The sequence below is a fragment of the Castor canadensis genome, chromosome 2 (assembly GCF_047511655.1).
Source record: "Castor canadensis chromosome 2, mCasCan1.hap1v2, whole genome shotgun sequence".
NCBI classification, from domain to species: Eukaryota; Metazoa; Chordata; class Mammalia; order Rodentia; family Castoridae; genus Castor; species Castor canadensis.
In genome coordinates this window covers 16,201,879-16,227,226 of record NC_133387.1, presented here as the reverse complement: position 1 = coordinate 16,227,226, position 25,348 = coordinate 16,201,879, and the positions used below count along the sequence as shown (strand labels likewise).

The 25,348-nt window shown below is 38.2% G+C and overlaps 1 protein-coding gene across 3 annotated transcripts in view; it reads left to right on the top strand.

The window, feature by feature from the left end:
- The first annotated feature begins 606 nt into the window (after positions 1-606).
- The window catches only part of Ubn2 (ubinuclein 2), a 68,190-nt gene continuing 43,448 nt past the window's right edge, over positions 607-25,348 (top strand). For 2 of the 3 annotated variants that reach the window (XM_020160439.2, XM_020160425.2), the window contains exons 1-3: positions 607-1,417; positions 6,621-6,713; positions 18,628-18,729. In XM_020160439.2, coding sequence (XP_020016028.2) covers positions 938-1,417; positions 6,621-6,713; positions 18,628-18,729 — 675 coding nt within the window. In that variant the 5' untranslated portion in view covers positions 607-937. Of the gene's footprint in view, positions 1,418-2,722; positions 2,762-6,620; positions 6,714-18,627; positions 18,730-25,348 lie in introns of all 3 variants that reach the window. The other variant, XM_074062190.1, reaches the window with a different exon arrangement.

The window sequence follows — 25,348 nt, the reverse complement described above, 5'->3', positions numbered from 1 at the left end:
ATCCCTCCTAGGAAGTTTGAATTCTATTGATTTCAACAGGATAGGCCTTACGAATGAACCGAGAACCTTTTATTTGCTTGTTCAATTTTCCGAAAGCGGGGCGTTATGGAGCGTTTCACTACCGTGCCCACCGCGACCGCGCGAGGAAAGCAGGATTTGGTGTGGGCAGGGGAGGCGTGTGGGAGTCTGCGTGGCGCTTTCTAAAGGGACGCCATGTGGATGAGTCCGGCTGAAGCTGGCCATTTCGGGTTTTTTTCCCTGGAAATTTCGGGCTGCCAGGCACTACGGCCAGTCTTCCAAGACCCTGTTCCCTTGAAGGTGTCCGCCTTGAATACCTAGTTGACAACCTCAACTGCTCCACGCGGACAGCGGAAGGCAAGCCTCGGGCGGAACCCGGCGCCATGGCTGGGTCGGTCTCAGGCACATCCAGGGCACTCGCCCTGGGAGAGCTCCAAGCGCGCTTCGGTTTCCGGGTCCAAATAGGAAGCTACACGAGAAACCTCGGACTCCTCCCTGGGAGGAAAGGAGCAGACAGCGTCCCCGTCTCCAAGGAAACGGGCCGTGTCGTGACATCACTTCCGCCGACCTGTCTGGACTCCAGACTGTTGAGAGGAAAAGAGGAAAACTGAGCAACAGCCACGACGGTGAACGCGAGCGTCTGCTCTCTGCGCATGCGCCCGCTCAGCGGCCTGCTTCTATTTATGTGGGGGATCCAACATGGCGGCTGCGGCGACCCTGGCGATGGCGGTGGAGCCCATGAGAACAGAGTAGCGGGGAAGGGGGCACGGTCCGCACTCACGGTGGCGCCGGCGGAGACTGCTGAGGGTGGTGGAGGGAAGAAAAGCGACGGAGAGGCAGAGGAAGGGCGGGCAGGCACGCAGCGCGACGTAGAAGCGAGCGCCGGCTCGAGCGAAAGCGGAGAGCCAGAACAGTGGGGATGGCGGAGCCGCGCAGAGTAGCGTTCATTAGCCTGTCACCGGTGAGGCGGCGCGAGGCCGAGTACCCGGGGACGGAGCGCGAGCCCGAGTACCTCCGGGAACCCCCCCGCCTGGAGCCGCAGCCGTACCGCGAGCCGGCCCGGGTGGAGCCGCCCGCCCCGCGGGAGCCAGCCCCCCGCTCGGACGCGCAGCCCCCGCCGCGGGAGAAGCCGCTCCCCCAGCGCGAGGTCAGCCGCGCCGAGCCGCCCATGTCGCTGCAGCGCGAACCCCCGCGGCCCGAGCCGCCGCCGCCGCCGCCGCCGCCGCTCCCGCAGCTGCCCCTACAGCCGCCCCCGCCGCGGGAGTCGGCTTCGCGGGCCGAGCGGCCGCCGCGGCCGCCGCGGGAGACGGTGCGCCTGGAGCTGGTGCTCAAGGACCCCACGGACGAGAGCTGCGTGGAGTTCAGCTACCCGGAGCTGCTGCTGTGCGGAGAACAACGGGTACAGAGGATTCCTCCCTCCCGCCCTAGACCCCGGGAGCCTTCTCCGGACCCGCCGCCTCCCCGAGCTGGTTTGCACATTCGGATGCCCCCACCCCACCCCGCCCCCAATCCCAATCGCCGGGCTCGTCCAGGTCGCCCCCAGGGTGGGCCGAACGGGGAGAGGGGGCGGGAGCATTGCCAGCTCGGGTCCCCCCACTCCCCGGGTGGCCGAGGCTCGCTCTGCCCCCGACACGCGCCCTGCCTGTTTCCCTCTGCACCTTTCGAAACCTCACGTTTTCCTCCTTTCCCTTTCTGTTCCCCGCACGAAATCCTGGGGCCCCGCGAGCGATGCGGCTGGGCTCTCGTTGCGGCGCTCGAGCTGCGGTTCCTGTAGAAGGGAAGCTAAACCCTTGGGGGGACACGCCCCCCGGTCTGAAGCGGGGAGATGGTGCAACCTCTCTGTTCATCCTCATCCCTGTCTGTCGTGCAGGGCGCCGAGGCTGCTGAGATGCTTGCGTGCTGGTGGCTTTTTTTCCCTCCCCTCTTGATTGAAGGGGATTTAAGAGTAATTAGATATCTTTAGAGAGTAAGGATCCCCTTTAGGCATGGAGAGGTGGTCAGTTATCTGGTTAGTATTGGTAAATCTTTTTAGCTGTGTGTGTGTGTGTGGCGTTTGGTCATATTGTCGCGGAATAGGAAGGTGTCTCTCCTGTCTAACTGGGCATCCGCCCATGGTATTCTTATTTGAGCGTGTCACGTTATTGATCCGAGTTAGAGAATATTGTATTTGGCCACTGTAATTTTTGGAGAACGAAGAATAAATCCTGGCTTTGAATTTTTAAAAACTTTTTGAAAATATGTAGGTGTGCCTTTGATGGAACTGGTGAACAATGGGGCTTAGGACAGCGGTTTGTTGGTATTTGTAATTTTTATTGTTGTGGGTTGGTGATCTTTAGGAGTAAGAAAGGGAGATAAAATAAAAACAGAACACCGCCCTCTGTTTAGTGATTATGGTTTTTATTAGGTTGTGCTTTTTAGCAGAAGTCACTTGTGTTCTTTTTTTCATCCTCAGCTATCTTTGTAGTTGAATGACTCCTTAGTCAAAATGTATCACATTAAGCAGTGTCACTAGATACTGTTTATTTTGTAGCCAGCTAATCTTTGATCATTAGTAACAAATACTGTTGTGTGGTCAAATCATTACTGAATGGTTCAGTCAAATCGAATTGACTATTTTGGTTAGTTTCACATAACATTTGGCTCTCTAGATGTACTTTAGTGCCCTCTTCATAAACGTGATGTCTTTTTTTTTTTTCCAAACTAGATTCTTGAAAATAGTGAATTGGAGCATTTTTTTCCCCAAGTAAGTTGTATTTGACCTGCTGATCTAAGAAGGTTTGCAGTTTTTATAATTTTCGTGAGTTACAGGTTCAAAATATCTTTGGGTAATGCTAGGAAGCGGTTCACTGAGTTCTTACTTTGTTCTGGACACTGCCATAAGCAGTTTACAGGATTTATCTAGTTTAATCCAGCAGAACTCTGTTTAACAAATGAAGTTAACATCCAGAGTGGTTATACTTAATTTTATTAGTACTTATTGTCATTGTAGTACCAATGCTTAGTAAAACTATATGTCCTACAGTTAACTGGTACAGTTTAAATTTAGAGGATCCTTGACAATATGTAGTTAGTCATAGTAGAAATGTAGAGACCACTGTTAGGACTCTGCGCTGTAATGCTCATGCCAAGAAAATTAATAGTAGATTTGTGTCTTTTTAATTACAAAATGAAAAGTTCGGGGAAAAAGTTCATTTTGATGCCCTAGCTTGTTAACTTTGATAATACCAGAACTGTTGCAATCCTTCGGTACTTTAGGGCAGGGTACATTCTGAAAAATGTGTTATTAGACATTTCCATCACTGTGTAAACATTGTAGAATGTACCTACAGGAACCGAGATGGTATAACCTACCTAGCTGGGCAATATAGTGTATACCATTGTATACATAGTCTGTGTTGACCAAAACATTGTTCTGTGGAGCAAGACTGTACTTTTATGTTCTAGGAGAAAGATGGGTAATTCTGTTCAATTTTTATGTTTACTTTATACATATATCAATTTAGGGGCGTCTTGGCCTAATTTTCTCATGGTGTATTCGGCTACATATCTTTTGACATGCCACACACAAAAAAGAGCTCCATACAGCATGTCTTTGTAGCTAATTACTTCCAGCTAATGTACTGATTACATAAGAAAGTATAACAAAATCCCTGTTTAGGTAAAATTGTTATAGTTTCATGAAAGGAAAGCCTAGAAGATTGGAAAGCAAAAGGCGTACATTAGAATTGGCCTGGAAAATAGTGATTCCCCAAATTTGGGTTTTCTTCCCTTTTCCCTTTGGGAAAAGACCAGTTATTTTTAAAAATGTAATATTTCCAAGCTACTTTTAATTTTGAGATCTTGTAATTGTATTGCTGAATAGAAAGGGGAAGAGGAGCTCTTACAAAATTAGAAGGAAAAAAAGTCTCTAAATTTTTTAAATAGCCTTCTATCAAGCTAGCTCTAGATTCCAAGGTTCATATATGTGGGGCTGTAAAAAAGAAAAAAAAAAAAGTGTTCTGTATAGATTCCATCTACATTGGGATGCATTTCATCAGCCCGCTTCATACATGCTAAATGAAGAGTAAAAGCCCTAAGTAACTGAAACATAATTTTTCTCTGCTATGTTTATGAGAAAAGCATAATTAAATAACATGTCTTCGTTAAATATGAAGAACAAAACTTCCTTCCTGGCTGGTAGGATGCAGGTTAGCTAAATCCTTAACCTCTTTATCTCTGTGCAGCGCTGTGCTGTGATTGAGGTGGCCTGCATGATGACTGAGGCATTGCAATAATTTCTCTCCTGAAAGATTTAATTTGTTCACCATTTCTGGATAAAGGATGATAGTGCACTTTAGAAATAAGTTTAGGCGATGGTTGATATAAGAAAAAAAAAAATTAACTCTTAGTAAACCAGAGCACCCGTTTGAGAACTAATTGAATATTTACTATAAAGAGAAAAATAAGGGATTATTGTGTTAATGTAACTATATTGTTACAGAAGCCTGTGGTACTCCATTGCTGTCGTATTGCATATGTTGGGTAAGATGTATGAAAGATTTGCAAATGGTGTTAATAATATCAAAGGACAAAATTGTTCATTTTATGTATGAGTAGTTAATTTTCTTACACGAAGAAGCTTCCATAATTTTAATTGGGAGATGGGAGTTATTCTTAAAAGAAAAGTGAGTCTGTTTTCTTTAATTTCATAGACCACGAAGTGTAAATAAGAGGTGTACTTTTGATGTCTGTATAAAGTACAATAAAATATTTTAGCATGACATATAAAGCTGCTTCTTACTAAAATGTAGGTTCATGTGTTTGTATTTACATATATAAGATGAGTCAGACCTAGTACTTGACGTCACAATTACATGATGGGCAGTTTATACCCATATATATGATAACAAAACACTGATTGCTCACTGTTCTAACTTCAGCCTCAAATGAAGGCTGTCCCCTGAACATGACTAGCATTCTTTATTTTCTTACCAGTCTCTGCTTGCTAGTTTATTTCCTTTTAGAGTATGTTTATATTTTCCATTCACAATTCTAATTAGGATAAGGGAGTCTATATGTTTATTACTTATTACAATTTTGAAAATTGATTATAAAAATTGTTTTAAAATTTTAAGGAACAGCTTTGTTCTAGTGTCCTATTATGACATGTTGAATATGTCTGCGTATGAATATGTATGATGGATTGTTTTGTATTCATTCTGTCCATATTTTCCTGACATGTGTTTTAGGCTGATCATATCTCAGCCTTTATATCTAGGAAGAAGTGCCTCCATTCCAAATCTTTGTCTCTTCTGCGTTTTTTTTTCTCCTTGCCCTTGACTGTCAGCCAAATCTATCCAGTATATTGGCCGTAATATACTTTCAGTTGTAATTACATGAAGCTGCTACTTTAGTAAAAACATTTAGCCTTTCTAAAAATTTATTTTCAAGTCAGTTGTCTGAAATTGGATAAAAATAGTATTTAAGTAGCTCCTTTTTTTAAATATAAGAACCACATATAAAATGGTACTACTAAAATAGCATGTGACTTATCTGTTTTGGCAAATATATGGTAAATGTGACATACTATTTCATTGTGTTTCTGTGTGTATGTTAAGCTATATATTTTATAATAAACTTTCACTCTCCCCTGCAAGAAGGAAGTCATGGTAATGTAAATCTTTTTGCAACTCTTGCATTCTCCTAGCTTTGTATAAAATTAGTGTGTATTCCCTGGTGACTATCCATTGACAGGACGTAGTTGATGTAGAAATTGTTGATTCTGGGTCTTAGCAGAAAGGCAAAGGTAGCTGCAGATACTTGAGTGGTAATTCATAGGCAGTCAATTAAACGTTGACTATAATTAATTATTTGGAGATTTTTTTCCTAACCAAAGCAGATAATCTTTGTTAGAGATGATGTCATAGCTACAGTTATATATGTTTTCATTTTTACCTAATGTGTGGGGGAGTGATTGATCATTTTTCAGGTAGAATCAATTTGGGTTATTGAGTTTGTGACCACCAAAAAAAACTATGGAATTTGTATGTCTATTAAAACTGCAAATATTGCCAGGTGCTGGTGGCTCACACCTGTAATCCTAGCTATTTGGGAAGCTCAGGTTGGGAGGAACATGATTCAAGGCCAGCCTGGGCAAACAGTTCTCAATACCCAATCTCCAAAATAACCAAGCAAAATGGACTGGATGTGTGGCTTAAATAGAGCAGCTGCTTTGCAGGTGCAAAGTCCTGAGTTCAAACCTCAGCCAGTCCCACAAAAAAAAAAAAAAGGAGAACCTACACATTTTTTTGTTATGAATCAACATTTCTTTTTATTTTTAATGCTTCTCTCTTTCTGTTAGTATTAGGAAAAATGGACTCATTATTGATAAAATTTAATTCAACTCTGAATAATAATTGAAGTACTTATAAAATATGTAATGTTATCGAATATATCATTGATATGTTATTGAATATAATTATATATTTAATTATGGTGAAATATAATTGCCATAATTATTATTATGTAATATTAGTAGCAATAATAATTATGTATTATTAGTAGCAATAATAGTTGAAGTAATACTAATATTTCTATTTTTTCTCCCATTTACTATGAATCAGAAGAAGCTGGTTCAGACAGAAGACCCATTTAATGATGCGCATCAGGAGAGGCAAGAAGTGGAAATGTTGGCTAAGAAATTTGAAATGAAATATGTGAGTATAATAAGCAGTGTTCACCTACATGATTTGGTCCTGTTGGCCTATTTTCTTTCTATGACTGACTGGTTAGGAGGGCCATACCATTGCTTGCTTTGTCTTGTTCTCACAAATTGAAGCTAAGTGAATGGTTAGACAGTCAGATAATGAGTTTGCTAGTTTGTAGTGGCTTTGGTAGTGTCCACCATTTCTTACAGTCTTTCTAGAGTCCAGGGAGTTTGCCTTATGTATATCATCACGTTTTACAGATGAAGAAACTGAGGCTCTGAGTCCAAGGTTAAATAATCTATGACCATACAGTAGCAAGTACAAGCAACACATTCAGGTCTGTGTAGCTCTGACCTGAGCCCTTCTTATTACTATGGATGGTTCTCAAAACATCCTGCCTCTTAAAAGTTTAAGACAGCAAGTGTAGTTACCATACTTCTCGGATCCTTGGATCAGACTCAGAAGCAGCATGAAACTTCTTTGAAAGTGTCCCATTTACCTTAAATATTTATGTAAGTCCTATATTCTGTGCCACATATTTGAGGGGTTTTTTTGTTTGTTTGTTTTTTGTGGTACAGGGGCTTGAACTCAGGCCTTCACCTACTCCACCAGCCCTGTTTTTGTGAAAGGTTTTTTAAGATAGGGTCTCGAGAACTATTTGCCTGGGCTGGCTTTGAACCTTGAGCCTCCTGATTGCTGCCTCCCAAGTAGCTAGGATTACAGACATGTGCCACCAGCTCCTGGCTTTGGTTTTTGTTTTAGTACAAAAATAATTTTTATGGAGGGGGTGAATTCAACTATGAAATATTGTTAAGAACTTTGATATTTTGGACAGGAGTTTGAACTCAGGGCTTTGCACTTGCAAAGCAGGCATTCTACTGCTTGAGCTATGCCTCCAGCTCATTTTACTCTGATTATTTTGGCGATGGAGTCTGGCCTGGAACCACGATCCTCCCAATCTCAGCCTCCCAAGTAGCTAAGATTACAAGCATGAGCCATTAGCACCTAGTGGATTTTTGAGGAGGTTTTTGTTTGTTTGTTTGTTTTTTTGAGGGACATGAATTGTTGTAACAAAATACACACATGTACATCCAGAGGAAAAATCTGGAAGAGTATAATAAGACCATTGCTTATCTGTATCTTGCTTTCTTCCTACATTAAAAATGTATTATTTAATTATAGAAGTAAATGTAACTATGTTTTGAGATATATATGTACATATAGAAAAGAGATAATAAAAAGAGTAATACTAACCTTTCATTAAAAAAAAAAAAAAAAGAAGAACTTTGATAAGTATCACAGTGTACCCCCAGCCCAACAATAATAAAAGTTTTTAAAAAGGGTCTTAATGAATGAAAAAAAGTAATTTTTAATTATCTGGTTGCTGCTTTTATTTCTCAAATTTTCTAGTATAATTAACTGTTGGAAACTCCACCCCCAACCCTATGTTTATTCTTTGACTTTACTCCTCTTGGCACTTTGCTGAAACATACCCCAGTTGAGAAGCAAGATTGTACCCCTTCCTTCTGGTTCCTCCCAAGAGCATTAAGAATTGTTTCACAAAGATAGGATATCAGCTCACAGTACTCTTGCCATTCATATTATTCTCAAAATGCAACTAGAATCTGGGTTGACACTTGCTGGCTTTTGTGGCAATTAAGAAACCCTTTTTGGGGTGAGAGACGTAGTTGACAGTATATTGGAATTTGAATTAGGTTCTAAGCTTGCCTTATTACCTTTAAATTGTGTCCTTTGGATGGGATTTTTTTGCTCTTTGGTCCATAGTCTTAATCTGTGAACTAAGAGGTTTGAGATTTTTCCAAGACCCTAAGAGCCTTTATTCTGTTCATTTAATTATATGGCTGAACTGTGGATGTTTTAGTAGAAGGGATAGCAAAAATTGTTACTCTAATTTGTAAGTGTTTAATAACAATATAATCTTCTGAGATTATACTGTATCACAATGTGTAAATACTGAAATACTGATTGTATTTTCATACAAGTTATACAGTGGTTTAATTTAATATTTTAACAAAGCAGTACATGGGTTGATATGTAAAAAAAAGTACAGTGGCACATTTTTTTCTTTAATTGTTTTGTCCATCCACCTAATCCTATTTCCTAGGCAAGGAACATTTTGGGTGAGTTCTAGAGATATTATATTTTTGTTATTATTCTTGTATATCTCTATATCATCCATTTCACTGCCACCTCCTTTTTACACATGCTATAGAATACTGTACACACATTTGCACTTTACTTTCTGCATTTACTGTATCTTAGAGAATTTTCTCCCATTCCTCAGACCAGAGAGGGCTTTCTCTCTATGTCTTGTTTTGCAGAGGCTGCATGGTATTTCATCGTATGGAAATACCACAGTTTATTTAATCAGTCCTCCAAATGATTTAGGTATAAAACTTAGCTTTAGGCAAGGTGGCACACGCCTGTCATTCCAGCACTCCAGAGACTGAAGCTGGAGAATTGCAAGTTTGAGGCCAGCCTGGGCTACATAGCCAAATCCTCTTTCAAAAATAACCATAAAATAAAATTTAAAGTTGCTGCTATGAATGTGCTGTAGTACTTTGTAAACTGTTATTCACACATTTTCAAGTTTAATCTGGACGAATTCCTAGAAATGGAAGATTTAAGTCAGTGGATTTTTGCTGTCGTAATTTTGCTATTTATCACCAAATTGCCAGTGTCTTTTTTGCCGTGAATTATAAAACCAAGAGTTATAATTGCATTTGCAAACAGGAAAATTCCTAACACATGATCCTGTAAGTAATGTGACTTAGTTTAGGAAATACTACTCCTGAGGCAGCATTAAATCTGACCTGTAGGACAGTACTTGGCATAGAAAAACCTATTTCTGAAGTTGTGTGATATGTGAAATTGAGTTCTAAACAACTTGGATATATCTAGAGATTGGCATTGTGCAGGAATAAAATACTCTTATTAAAATCCAGATTAATGTACTGTTTCTTAGATTTTTATTTTTTCACTATAATTTCTAATTAGAGATTTGAAATATCTTGCATCGTAAAGTATTATATCTGTGAGTGTTAAATATATAAAAACAAATTATCTGGAAACTTTTAAAAAATTCTTTAGGCCAAAAGAAACCTGACAGAAGATAAGGCATGATGGCGCATGCCTGTCATCCAAGGAACTCTTGATCCTTCAAGTTTGACACCAGGCCGGGCCACAGGGAGACTCCATTTCAAAAATAAACAAACAAACAAATATAAAGTCTCTCTTAAGCAGATATTCAGGGGTATCAAGTTGAGTTGAAAATCAAAATATAGAGAGTATAAAATTATAAAGGAGCACTATATATTGAATTCATGGGGTTTTCCTCCATTTTATGGCATATCCTGTTTCCTTTTTTGTTGCTTGTAATGCTTAGATAATGTGACAGTTGAGGGCTGGTAGAGTGGCTCAAGTAGTAGAACTCTTGCCTAGCAAATTTGAGGCCCTGAGTTCAAACCCCAGTACCACAAAAAAAAAAAAAAAAAAAAAAGACCATATTTGGCAGCAGTTGTTAAATTTTTTGGAGGGTAAAGTATAATATGACTATTAAGTACTTACTTGTACCCGTACCACACTAAATTGAGCATTGTATATAAATCTTGCTAAATAGCTGAGTCCAAATTTTGATACTTCTTCTATTATCTAAGATCCAAATAAGTCTTCTTGGTTACTAAAGGAAAGAAGCAGGATTCAGTTAAAAGAGGCTCCCATGCTTTCCTCCCACATCCTGTTAAAGCTCCAGATGTTTAGGCTATACAACCCAGGTTCCAACTCAGTTTTTGAAGTATTCAGGGGAATATGAGTAGGCTATATGTAAATACTTCATTTGAGCACCTGTGGGTTGTGGCATCTGTAAGGGGTCCTGGAACCAATCCAGGATACTGAGGGGATGACTGTGTAGTAAAACAATAAAATAAGCTTTTTAAACATATTGGAGAGGAGAGGGGGGTCTTAAGTAAAAGGAAAAGAAGAATTCCTGGCTGAAATAGTAGCTTTTTTTTTTTTTGATTGAAGGTACCAGTTCTGATCACTTGCAATGGCATGCTTTTTTAATTCTGTGACCTCTTTGAGCTAAGTAAATTCTTTTCCTTATACCCCTGTTGAACTATTAAGAATCAACACTTTTAGGGTATTTGGGAAGAACCACTATAAGTGGTGATTATAGAAATCTGTGTCTGTTGTTTCTCTGCTGTATAGTCAGCCTGGACTGTCTTTTCATTGACTTAAAATTTTACCCCTTTCCATTGATAGGTTGAAGAAATTAGCATAGATGGAAAGAGATAAGATTGTTGTTGACAAGCCTGGGACCAATAGAGAAGCTTTGTGATGAAGAAATGTTTTCTTAGTTATAAGGTTAAAATCTTAGCAATTAGTGTCATGTTTACTGTGACTACCATAAATAATCAGTGAATGTTATTTCCATTTACTATTAGTTAGAGGCAATTGGAGGGAGGGAGGGTCCTATAATAAGAGTATCTTGTTTATTTGTTTTCCACCTCAGTGTTACAGCATAATTATTCTCCATTGGCTTAAGACACTGATTATCAGGTTAAACAGGTACTAATGACTCAGTAAGTAATATACTCTGAGTCATACTGAAGTAGTCCCTAGAAGAATAGATATTGCATTTCAGATGTAGTAAAATTCAGGATTTTAAAACTTATTTGTAAATAAATGTTGATTTTTATAATACATATATATGGCATATAAACAGTGTAATAATAACTGCAAAGGTCCGGAAAACTTAACCAGCTAAGGCTTTAATTCTGCTATAAGGAAAGGAGTATTCTTGCTAAAGATGGTAAAAAACAGTAACTCAGAATGGATCTGTCTGGTAGGGAAGACATCAGTATAACCCTTTGTCTGTCTTGAGTACCTTTAGGTAAAATTTTAATGTTTGTGAATTAATATATATGTTCTTTTTTGGCAGCTGTCAAAAGTTTAGATCCAGTTTATATAATTTGCACATCACTGAATTTCATCATAATTAGGGAACTGAAGGTTGAAGATAGAAAAGGAAGATCAGGGGTAGTTTTTCCAGAGGTAAGGGAAAGTAAACTGAGGCTAGAAAACTATATTCTTCAGTGATGACTTCAGTGAAGAGGGAGAGAACTGAGATTTACCTAGTAGAAAATACTTTGGCAGGAAGCTGTGAATTGGTGGAGCCAAGCCTTTGGCATCCTGGATGTTGGGGAGTGATTTTAAGAAAGAGCTGCTCAGGTATGAGTGTGTCAGATACAGGCTATCCAGAGCTCTTTCCTACAGTGGCATGGGAGGCTGAACCACAGAAGAAGAAGTTCAGAACTTTGGTGTTGAACATGTGGTGAAATCAGATCTAAGAAAATACTGTAATAATTATTATTTTTATTATTATTTGTGCAATGCTGGTAACCCAGCTTGTACATGCTAGGCAAGCACTCTACCATTGAGCTATATCCCTAGCCCTGAGTTTTTGAGATAGGTCTCACTACTTGGGCTGAACTTGCTCTGTATGTAGCTCAGGTTGGCTTCAAACTCACAATTCTCCTGCCTCTACCTCCTGAGTTCTAGGATTATAGGCACGTACCACCTCACCCAGCTAACCAAATAGATTTTTGGTTGATAACGTGTACTTAATAGAAACTGAAAAAATATAAAAGGTGATATGTGTAAAGTCCCTACTCCCGACTGCTAACCAGTTCCTTCTCTAAGACCGTCTCTGTTTGAGTTTCTCATCCCAGGAAGCTGTATGTATATAGGCATTTGTACATTTCAAAGATTTTTGTTTTGTTTGTGGTAGAAGAATGAATAAGTAAAGATAAATAAAAATCAGCTAATATCCAGGCAGAGTGCGGTACACATCTGTAAAATCCCTACCCTCAGGAAGCTGAGGCAGGAGGGTAGTGAGTTTGAGGCCAGTCTGTCTCAAAAAAAGTGAGACCCTGTCTCAGAAAAAGAAAAGGAGGAAAAAAAGCCAAGAAGTAGAATGAGGTACCTAGTCATTTATAAGTCCACTGGCAGACATGAACTGATAATAATTTGATAGTTTAATGTGTAGTCCTTTCAGGGCTTTAAAAATACATATGTGATTATAGGACTGGAGGTATGGCTCAAGTGGTAGATTGCCTGTTTTGTAAGTGCAAAGCCCTGAGTTCAAAACCCAGTTCCCACACACAAAAAAAGAAGGTGATTATATATGTACTTTTTAAAAAATTGGGGTGGGGGAGGGGTGGAGTGGCTTTGAGGCATAGCTTGAGTGGTACAAGACCTCCCTAGCAAGTGTGTGGCCCTGAGTTCAAAACCCCATATGACCCCTCCCAAAAAAAGTTTATTCAAGTGTTGGGGTGTCAAGCACAAGATGCATGCTAGGCAAGTGCTCTACCACTGACTTATGGCCCTAACCAAATTGAAAACTTGTAACTGCCAGAGTAGTACATGAATATGTTCCTGTTACCAAAAACAAATTCATATGATACCTACTAAGCCAAATTTTCACTACAGCCTCCAGTTGTATCCTTTCTCCATCAGTAATAAATATGGTTATCTGCTTGTTAGGTTTTTTTTGAGCATTTTATATTTATTGCTGTGTTTTTCACAAATGAGATTATCCTGTTCATATGATAGAGGAAAAAACAGTATGTATCTTGCCATTTAAATGTCGTCTACATGAATACCTGTTGGGTTGAACACCTATAGATAGTGTCCTTTCTGAGAATAACCTGATCGATCTGTAAATAACATTTGGTAAAATGCTTTTCTTACTCCCCACATTAATAAATATTCTTCTGCCAGGTCATAGTTTATATAACTTATACTTCTGTGATTATTATGATGCTTGTTGAGGTCATGGTCAGATTAATACTTTTTTTCTTTTTTTTGACAGTACTGGAGTTTGAGTTTGCCTTGCTGCCTCATGCTCAAGCACTCTTACCATTTGAGCCATTCTTCCAGCCCTTTTTGCTTTTACTTTTCTGAATATTCAGAAGTTTTTGAATGTCTGAAGTTTTTGCCTTGGTGGCCTGGTCTACAATCCTCCTGTGTATGCCTCCCAGGTAGCTAGAATGACAGGCATGTGGCATCACACCCAGCTTTTTATTGGTTGAGATGGGGTCTCATTAAATTTTTCTTGGTGCTGTCCTTGATCTGTGACCCTCTGATCCAACTCCTGAGTAGCTGGAATTACAGGGGTAAGCCACTGCACCTGACTCAGATTAATAATCAAGTAAAGCCATAGCTCTTTTGTGTGCTCTCATTGATTAAGAATACGCTGGTCATGGTGGTGCACACCTGGAATCCCAGCTGTGGGGAGACTGAGGCAGGGGGATTGAAAGTTTGAGGCCAGTCTGGACTAGCCTGTCTCAAAATAAATACGATTCGTACTATCATTTTGCATATTGCATATATTCAGGTATGAACTCAGATCGATTAACAGCTGTCACATTTGGAAGCAACAAACTGGTTACCTTGACTCCATATGGGTTCTTAAATCTAGTTACCAGTAAACCATTTGCTCTTCTGTTATGTGCTCATTACAACTGAGCTTGGCCTGGGTTTTTTGTTTTTTGGTTTTTTTTTTCCCCCTAGGTTCATCTTAAGAGTCAGCTAGTTGTGCCTAGACAAAAAATTTATTAGGAGAGCAGCAGAAAAAAATGGTTGTGACTTGAATTAGCAAACCAACTGGAGAACAGATTTAAAGCTTAGACTGAGCTGTGAAGGGTAGAAGGATCCAGTGAGGAGTGATAAGGTGAAAACAGGAAAGATAAGCAGGTGCTTTTTGGGGAGAGTGGATAGGTAGTTTGAATGGATCAACAAGTTGGTGTTAGAAAATTGTAAGTAAAACAGTTGGATAAGCAGTTTGAATCAACATGTACAAAGCATTTAACTGGTGCCATATTAAATTTGTGATGCAAGTTTCATGTAAATGTGTGTTTTTATTTCTCTTAGGTATATGTCAGAGTGGGATTATTAGGACATATGATAACTATATTTGACTTTATAAGAAACTACCAAACTTTTACAAAGTGGCCATATCACTATTTTGTTTTGTTTTGTTGTCCTGGGGATTGAACTCAGTGCCTCACACTTCCTAGGCAAGTGCTTTACTGCTTGAGTTATGCCATCAGCCTTTCCTATATTATTTCGTTTTTGAGACAAAGTCTCACTATGTAGCTTAAGTTGGCCTTGAACTTGCAATCCTCCTTCCTCTATCTCCCAAGTAGCTGGTATGACAGGTGTGTACCACCATGTCTGTCTTGTTTTGGAGAAAGGGTCCCACTCTGTAGCTCAGGCTGGCCTTAAACTCACAATGCTCCTGCCTTTGCCTCCAGAGTACTGGTATTACAGGTGTGCCACCATGCCTACCTGCTGAATCACTTTGTATTCCCACCAGTGGTGTAGGAGATGTTCAGTTCCACATCTTTGTTTATAGTGGGTATTACCACTTTTAATTTTAGCCAATACTGAAGTTTTAAGGCAGAAGAGTAATGAGTGAGCAAAATGAGAATGTGAAGTGAGAGAAGCTAATTTGTCAATAAGTGACTGCATAGACACTGATTTTAGTTTTGGTGTATTAAGTTTAAGGTGTCTGACTAGAAAATGACCTCCTAGGCTTTGTAACTTCTTCATGGAATTTCTAGACACACATGAGAAGATTTCTGCTACTTTCTTTGTGACCATAGCAAGTTTTACTTACATACTTTCTAAGCTTTAGTTTTTTGCATTTGTTTAGTGTGAAATACAATAAAAGATCTGTACTTCATATAGATCTGATGCAAAGTTAGCACTTAGTGAATGGTAACTATCATCATCATGATTGATTGGGACTTAAATATATGTTCTGTGCTTCCAGTAACTTGTAATTTTCAGATCTCTGCATTTCTTCCTTTCTAGCTGATCTGTGTTCATTCCCCATGTAATAGCTATAGTGATTTTTGTTAAACACTGATCTTGGGGATTTACCTTCTTTTCCTAATTCCTTCATTGGCTTTCCTAAGTGCTTAATTCTATTTTCCTTGTCTGGTTATAAATATCTTAGGAAAGCTTTGACTGAGTTCTTTGTTACAAAGGTATCCATGCAACCTACAGTTTTCCCTTAGATTGTTTGTGATTACAATACTTATTTGTTTACTCTTTCTCCTTTCCACAGTATTATAAATCCATAAAGGCTGGCACATGGTAGGTGTGCAGTGAATTTGTTGAGCAAGGTATCTTGTTTTAAGTTGCTCAAACGAGGACATTTTAAGCCAGACAACGTTAGTGGTTCATGCCTATAATCCTAGCTACTTGAGAGGCAGAGATCAGGAGGACTGTGGTTCGAGGCCAACCCAGACAATAGTTAGAAAGACCCTGTCTCAAAAATACCCAACACTAAAAAGGGCTGGCAGAGTGGCTCAAGAGGTAGAGTACCTCCTAGCAAGCATGAGGCCCTAAGTTGAAACCCTAGTACTCTCCCCAAAAAATAAGGACCTTTTTATACTAAAATTCTCTCTTTTTTTTTTTTTTTCCAGTACTGGGGCTTGAACTCAGGGCCTAACACCTTGAGCCACTCCATTAACCCTTTTTTGCCCAGGCTGGCTTTGAACTGCAATCCTCCTGATCTTTGCCTCCTGAGTAGCTAGGATTACAGGCATGAGCCACCAGTGCCTGGCTCTGAAATTCTTTCTGATATTTTAACATTGTTTTCTATAGCATGAGTTCTTAAAAGATACTTTCTTTGGTCTTGATGTGGGAGGTTGAACCCAGGATCTCATACATGCTAAGCATGCACTCTACCATTGATCTACACCCCCAGTCCTTAAAGGTGTTTTTGAATCTAAGTAGGATTTTGAAATAAACTTTCTGTTACTAGGGTTATTGGGTCAAATAAGATGAAGAACCTTAAAAATTATTTTAGTATCATTTTTGTTTGGTTGGTTTTTTTGAACTCAGGGCCTTGGACTTGCTAGGCAGGCGCTGTACCCTTTTAGCCACATTCCAGCCCTTTTTTTTTTTTTAGTTACTTTTCAAATAGGATCTTGTGTTTTTGCCAGAGTCAGCCTTGGGCTGCAACCTTCCTACCTCTATCTCACAATGGCTGGGTTTACAGGCATGTGCCACCATCTTCTACCCCTATTTTAGCATATTTCCATTATGATATTAATACTTCAGAGAAAATTTGGAAAACAAAAGCAAAAGAAAATGTAAGAGTATTACAAATCTTTTGGCAGAGGCTTTCAGATTGCTTTTTTCTTTTTTGGCAGTACTACAGTATGAACTGAGTGTCAGGCAGGCATTCTACCACTTGAGCCACTTCCCAACCCTCTTTTGCATTCATTATTTTTAAGGAAGGGTCTTGCAGGTCTACAGAAGTAGCAGGTTTACTCATATTCGTTGGCTTTATCTATGGGTTTTTATATGCCTCTTAGGTATGTCGCTCCACTCCCTTCTCAGGATGAAATTGTCCCTCATATATATGACTGTTTGTGTGTTACTTTTTCTTAATTTAGTCAGAATTCCATAGCATTTAGTCCTCCCTCCTCTCCTTTCCTTCCCATCCCTGATTGTTACACCAAAAGAAACAAGGAGTGAGGAGATGTTAGAAGATTGCTTAGAAAGTATGGTTGAATTTTAGTTTGTAAATTTAAATATTCAAAATAAGATTTAGAGACTGAGCTAGCAAACTTATTTTAGCAGTGCCATAATCTGCTCATTTAAACTACTTACACAAAACCTTGAGAGTACTTTAGCCTTTTATACCTGAGATAAATGGGTTCTTTATATTGTGAGCACCCAGAGTCAAAAGACTCTGTAAAGTATGACCTGAATAATGGAATCTACACAGACTGGTTTGTTTGGTTTGTCAGTGTTTTACTTTTAGAATTTTCATTTAGAAGGAATTACAGATTCACTGTAATTCACTGTAGTAGAGAAGACTCTTGTGTCCATCACCCAGTGTCCCCTATTGTAATATCTCATGTAACTATACTTATTACAACTTGGGAATTGACAATACAGTTGACTGACTAGATAACAGACTTCACTCTGGTTTCAGCAGTTTTTGCACACACTCTGTATTATTTTATGACATTCAAAAAATAATTTAGGCATAGTTTTAGCTGGGGTGTGGTGGTGCATTTCTCTAATTCTAGCACTCAGGAGGCAGAGGCAGGAGGATTGTGAGTTTGAGGCTAGCTGGGGCTGCAAAGTGAGGCCCTCAGGAGGCAGAGGCAGGAGGATTGTGAGTTTGAGGCTAGCTGGGGCTGCAAAGTGAGGCCTTGTCTCAAAAAAAAAAAAAAAAAAGTTTTAAAGTAACAGAAAATGTTGCAAAGATAACACAGAGTTTCTCGTAAGGTTGTCACCCACTTCCCCCGGTTGTAAAGATCTCCCATTCATGTACTGTATTCATTAAAATTGAGGAACCACACTGGTACATTTCCACTAATAGAACTCTGTGCCTTATTTGGATCTTACTAGTTTTCCCCTAATGCCCTTTTTCAGTTTCTAGATTCTATCAAGGATACCAGAACTCATTTGGTCATTGTGTTTCCTTATGCTTATCTGAGCTATAATGTTTTTTCAGATTTTCCTTGTGGTTTTTCTCATGACTGAACTAGATTTTTTAAGTAAGACCACAAAGGTAAACTGCAATTTTTATCATATCATGCTAAGGATCACTGTTGATGTTGACTGTCACCTGGCGGAGATAACGTTGGCAGGTTTTCCAGTGTAAAGTTACTTTGTCCCCCTTCTCATACTCTACTCTATGGAAGAGAATCACTAAGTACAGCCTACATGCAATGTGTGGGGAGACTTAAATTCAAACTTCCTGCAGAGAGCTTACCTACAAAAATTATTTGAATTCTTCTAACATGTCTTTTTAAACTTTATGGAAACAGCATGTGTACTGAATCAGTCTAACGTATCTGTTTTTTTGCAGGGTGGGAAACCCCGTAAACACCGGAAGGATCGGCTACAAGATTTAATTGATATAGGCTTTGGCTATGATGAGACAGATCCGTTTATTGATAACTCAGAGGCTGTGAGTAATGTATCTTTAATATGGCAGCAAATTCTTTGGGATAGTGGAAGTCAAGGGAAAGTAACATAAATAAGTTAATGAATGCTTTGCTTGTGCTTTTTCAAGCCATGCTCACTGCTTAAAAATTTGAACTTTTTAAAAAAAGAATACTGCACATTTAAATTTTTGTAATACTGTATTGGTTCATGGTGAGTTGTTATACTATTGAACTAGACCAGGTTTTGGCAAACATTTTTTTCTGTAAAGAGTTACATGGTAAACATTTTAGACTGCTGGCCATGGTCTCTGTTACAGCAAACCTGGTGTAATGTGAGAGCAGCTCTAGATAATATGTAAGTGAATTAGTAGGCAGTATTACAGTAAAACTTTATGGACTCTGAAATTTAAATTCATGTAATTTTCATATGTCACGGTGTATTAACCATTTTGATATTTTCAACCATTAAAAAAATGTGGAATCCATTCCTACCAGGCTGGATAAAATAAGCCAGCCAGTTGTGGTTTGCTAACCCCCTATTAGACCACTATGCCTTGCTCCTCTCCAGGTCCTACAAGACTTTGTTAAGGATCTTAGCAGTTACTTGTTTTCAGTAGTTAGTATTAATTCCACTGTCACCCTTTGCCCAAACTAAGACCAAAAGTAAGTTTTTAAAGGGAAAAGGAAAAATATTCTAACCAAATGCTGAAAATCATTACATGAAAGTAATGGTTCTCGACCAGGGGTGAGAAATATTGGTATAATTGTCTTAACTAAGACTCAGTAAATTATAATTTCTGGAGATGAGGCTTAAACACATGACTTTTGCTGTTGGTTTTTTGTTTTATTTATTTTTTTAAAATAAGATCAACATATGCTTATGAAAAACACTAATAAAATACAGGGTGGTTGTGAAGTAGAAGATAAAGCTTCCCAAATAGTCAGCAGAAATTTCTGTGTATGGTGAACATACAACTTACATATCCTTTTGAAAAATTAACAAGAATGCTATTGATATTTACAGATATAATTCCTTTTTAAAAGTCAGTAGGGAATTATATGTAAATTGTGTAATATATTTAACTAATCCTGCCTACTTAATGTACATCTAAATGGTTTCCAGTATTACATGTTTGCAAGAAGTTGAGCATCTTGTGTGCATTCATCTAAGTAAATAAAGGTGTATGCAGGATATTTATAGAGTGCAAATATATGGGTAAGATAATTTTTTAGTAGTGAATTTATTGGTCAAAGGGTATTTGTATCTTTAATTTTTATTGGTAGTCCTAAACTCAGAAAGATGTATTTTGAAATGACTTCCAGGATGAGAACCAGGTGATCATGAAGATTAGTGCTACTGGGTTGAAGTTAATCTGGCAGATATATATATATTTAATATAATATACTTACATAATAGATATACGTATGTAAATAATATACTTAAATTTGTTTTAATTGCTGCAAGTCTTACTAAAATGGTGGTATATTAAGTATCAGCCTTTATCACTAGGCTTGTTTTGGTCAAGTTCTATAGCTTTTTCTCTGGTATTCTCTTTCTCTTATTTAAAAAATAAATAAATTAAAAAGAGGAATTTAGGGCAGCTTTTAAGGATTGCAGTAGTCATTGGCCATAGAGTAAATAAATGATGGCATGTCATGTTCTGCACTGGGTAAGGTGTATGTTCTTCCATTCTTGTCTGGGTATTAGAGAATCTACTCTTTGAAATTATGATATCTTCTGTAGTGTGCAGTGATTACTTAGAATATATACAAAATAACGCTATTTAACTATTAAACTACCCATAGATGAGCACATTTTTTTACTACAGTACTTGGTTGAATAAACAATGACAGAACCTATACTTATAAGAGAACAATCCAAAGGAGTTATTGATGCATACTGGACACCCTGCCATACTCCTAAATTATCTGTAGTGTCCTGACTAGACTTAACATAGCTAAGTAGAGAGACCATCCTGTTACCAAGAAGGTTGCCAACCAGAAGGTTAGGGCAGGGAATGTTCCAAGAGTCTTGACTGTTATTTGAAACTCAGTGCGGAAGTCCTGAATTTTAGTCCTGTAATGGCTTCTGATGTAAAGCCACCTTGTTTTCTCTGCCATGACTTGCTTATTGCCTAGAATTATTCTGAGGCTCAAATAGTAATGAATTTAAACATGTTGAAGAACATCATAGTGTTAACATTATATGTAGATTTTAAATTCTAAATAACTCAAAAAGGAACTCAGTCATGGCTATTGCATGTACTCATGCTTACCTAAGTAGCTTTTAGAAAAAAATTAACAAAATTTGTGTTTTAAGGCAGTTTTAGATTCACGGGAAAACTGAAAATGTAGAGAGCTTCAATAAACCCCTTCCTCTATTCACACACACCTCCCTTACAATCCATCGTAAGCCACAGGGGTACATTTGTTACCATTGATAAACTTACATTGATACACCATTGTTCCTGAAGTCCAAAGTTTACATTAGTGTTCCCCATTGGTGTACATTCTTGAACAAATATATAGACACAGTTCCGCTGTTACACTGTTCTACAGGGTACTTTTACTTCTCTAAAACTCCTGTGAGCTCTGCCTGTTCCTCCCTCCTTCCAACCCTTGTCAACCACTAATCTTAACTGTCTTCGTAGTTTTGCCTTTGCTAGACTATCTTATGGTTGAAATAATTAGTATGTAGACTTTCATAAGTAGCATTTTTAATATTTTCTTTTCTAGCATTCAGAACATTTGAAAAGTATTTTTCTTTTTTTGACTTTTTATTTTAATTTTATTTTCATTTTTATTAGCATACATTAGTTGTACAGAGGGATTCTTTGTGACATTTCTGAATAGCCTTACATTGTAAATTGGTTAAGTTCACCCCCACTGTCTCTCTCCCTCCTCCTGGTTCCCACCCCACTGAAACAATGGCAGAAGGTTTGATTGTTCTATTTCATATATGAAATATTTTTCAAACTGAATTTTATAACCTATTATTGGATTATATGTCAATTTAGGGGGTGGGACTAGTATTTTTTAAAGAAAATGAAGTCAAATATAATAGAATCTGTCATTGATTATATAATTTTTTAAAAACGTTTTTTGGGGGTACAGTACTGGGGTTTGAACATAGGGGTTTGTGCCTGCTAGGCAGGTGCTCTACCATTTGAGCACATCTGCAGCCCTTGATTTATAAAATTTTTATTGTGTGTGTACTGGGTTTTGATGTATTATGTAGTTTCACTTGAATTTTGGTGAAAAAAATTTGAAAGGTACTTCTTTCAGAAGGATAAATTTTGTAGGTATAAGTTGTTGAGTACTATGATTAGCTGCTGACATTTGTAAAACAGTGTAGGTTCCTGTTTTATAAGAGGAAGTTGAACTAAAATACAGGTCATTTGACTTGCAAAATAAGTTAGTGTCATTGTCCTTGACAAATTATTTTGTATTTTTATGATAATACAGACATATAGCAATTATAATCCAATCAAATGATTCCTGTCCTTGTTCTCATTGATTGTATTGTATAATTTCCATGTTCATAAATTATTTCAGAGACTGAAAATAATCTGATCCTAATTAATTTTCAGAATCATGTACTAATTACTAAAAAAATGCCTCAAGTAAATGCTTTTGAAGATTATTTTTAATCTTACATTTATGCTGCCAAATTGTAAAGGAACTGAAAGAAAATGTTTTTATTTGTTATTAATAAATAATACCAGTATGAACAATACTTCTATTTAGGTTGTGCTTTTTCAATTTCACTAGGACTTTGTGAAACAAGTGATATTGTCCCTGTTTTATAATCTTTCCCAAAAAATGGATGTTAACTAATTTCCCCAAAGTCAGAATAGCTAGTCAGTGGTCAAGGGTCTGGGCCTTCTGATTCTGAAGTTCAGTGTCCTTTGCCTCTTAACACATTCCACTTAAATGGATAAATTAAATATTTATAAGGGGTTTACTTTCCTAAAGAATACTAGAATAGAGAAAGATCGGCAGAATATTGCATCAGACATACTGCAAGCAATCAAAATTGTCCTAAATACCTGATGATGAATGTGTTTCCCTCACAAAGAAACTATTTGGTGTAATGGATGATTGAGATTGGCCAGTGACTTTGCTATCAACATATAAAATTACTTTGCTAAGGTTCTTACCTGGCTTTCACTTGTAAAATGGAATTAATATTTACCTTCCTTGCCTCATAATGGTGTCATGGGGACCAAATGAAATCATTTGTATGAAGTATTGAAAACTAGAAGCAAGCCGGGCACTGGTGGCTCACCCCTGTAATCCTAGCCACTGAAGGCAGAGATCAGGAGAATCATGGTTCACAGTCAGCCAGGGCAAATAGTTTGTAAGACCCTGTCTCGAAAAAACATCACAAAAAAGGGCTGGTGGAGTGACTCAAGGTGTAGGTCCTGAGTTCAAGCCCCAGTAGTGCAAAAAAAAAAAAACAAAAGAAAACTAGGTGCATTATACAATATATACAAAGATACAAGTGTATTTATCTTATCACATACATTTTCAAAATAATTACCACAAATTACTTCTCTTTAATGTTTCTGCACATGACTCCTTGCAGATAGTACTGGTCCTTTTCTGTAAGATCCACAGAGATCATCAGAGTAGCAAATCAAGAAGAGCAACAAGAAAGTTGTTCATTTCTTTCTTTTTTAGTCTTCATTTCATTTCTTTTTAAGTGAGCATGATTAAACTGGTGCTTTTTGTTTTTCCATTCTCCATATAATTTGAAAGGATTCAGATTAAAATCACAATTTATGTACTTAGCCTTAATGTAGGCACTCTGCCCCTTTAGCCACACCTGACCCCCATCCCTAGTCTTAACTTTTTTTTTCTTTTTTGGTGGTGGTGCTGGGGTTTGAACTGAGGGTCTCTCTTGCTAGGCAGGTACTCTACCACTTGAGCCACTCCACCATCCCTAGCCTTAATAGTCTTATAGTGACTAGTAGGATATGTATATTCCTTGCCCATGGCAAAGAATTTTTCTTGCACATCAAAAGGAATAGTTATCAGAACCACAAAACAACACACAGAATGGGAGAAAACCTTCACCCTATCACCTATCAGCTATTCAACAGATAAGGGATTAATATCCAGAATATACAAAGAGCTCAAAAATATAAATGGCAGAACAAATAATGCAATTAATAAAGGGCAAATGAATTGAACAGACAGTCCTTAGAAGAAATACAAATGACTAATAACTACATGAAGAAGTATTCAACATCTTAGCCATTAAAAGAAATGGAAATCAGAACTACACTAAGATTCTATCTCACCCCAGTCAGACTGGCCATCATCATGAAAACAAACAATAAATACTGGTGAAGTGTGTGTGTGTGTGTGTGTGACTGGCCATCATCATGAAAACAATAAATACTGGTGAAGTGTGTGTGTGTGTGTGTGTGTGTGTGTGTGTGTGTGTGTGTGTGTGACTGGCCATCATCATGAAAACAAACAATAAATACTGGTGAAGTGTGTGTGTGTGTGTGTGTGTGTGTGTGTGTGTGTGTGTGTGTGTGTGTGTGTGGTGGGAGTCCACATATACTTTTCTTGGTTTGTAAACTGTTGCAACCACTATGGAAATCAGTATGGAGGTTCCTCGAAAAACTAAAATAAACTTACCATATGACCCTGCCAAACTACTCTTGGACATGTACCCAAAGGAATGTAAGTCAGTATACAAGAGAGATACCTGTAGGTATAGCCATGTTTATTGCATCTCTCTTCACAATAGCTAAACTGTGGAATCAGCCGAGGTGCCACACAACAATGAATGAATGAATAAAGAAAATATTATACACATACACCATGGGATGTTACTTAGCAATAAAGAAAATGAAATTATGTCGTTTGCAAGAAACTGGATGGATCTGAAGATCATTGTGCTGAATGAAATAAGCCAAGTTCAAAAGGCCAAATAGCACATGTTCTCACTTATGGAACCTAAACCTAGGATGATGATGATGGTGGTGATGGTGGTGACGATGATCACAGGACATGAATGTAGGTGGGGATCAGCGGAAGGAGGAAGAGAAAAAGGAAAAGATACTGAGAGGCAAGGAGGATGGAAGTGCATTGCATATATACATATGAAAGTAGCAGCATAATGGAAACCCACCAAACCCACCAAACTGAAGGACGGGGACGGATGAGGCGGGGAAGAAAGAGGGGTTTATAGGAATATAATGGAAGGGGAATTTGTTCAAGGTACGCTGTGTGCATATATGGAATTATCACAATGAAATCTCTTTTTAGTAATGTACAATATATCAAAAAGAAAAAGAATTTTTCGTTGAAGAAGTACTGACTCAAAATCTAGTTATATAATATGAAGAGCCCCAACAGCAGTTATGGGGATCCCAGGTAGCAGATATCCTATACTGTTTGATGTGGAGTTCCTTTTCTCATTACCATGTGAACAGTTTCGTTTGGTTAAGATTGATCTTCATTTAATGTTTGCTTTTTGTCCATCTTCATGGGGAAGGTAATGATAAGCCTGCAAATACAGACTTTGAGGACATAGTCTAATTCAGACAGTTTGAGTCCCTTGTCCCCAGTATAGTGCCTAGCTCATTCTATATCCTTAAGTATATTCTTACTGAGCAGTTATTT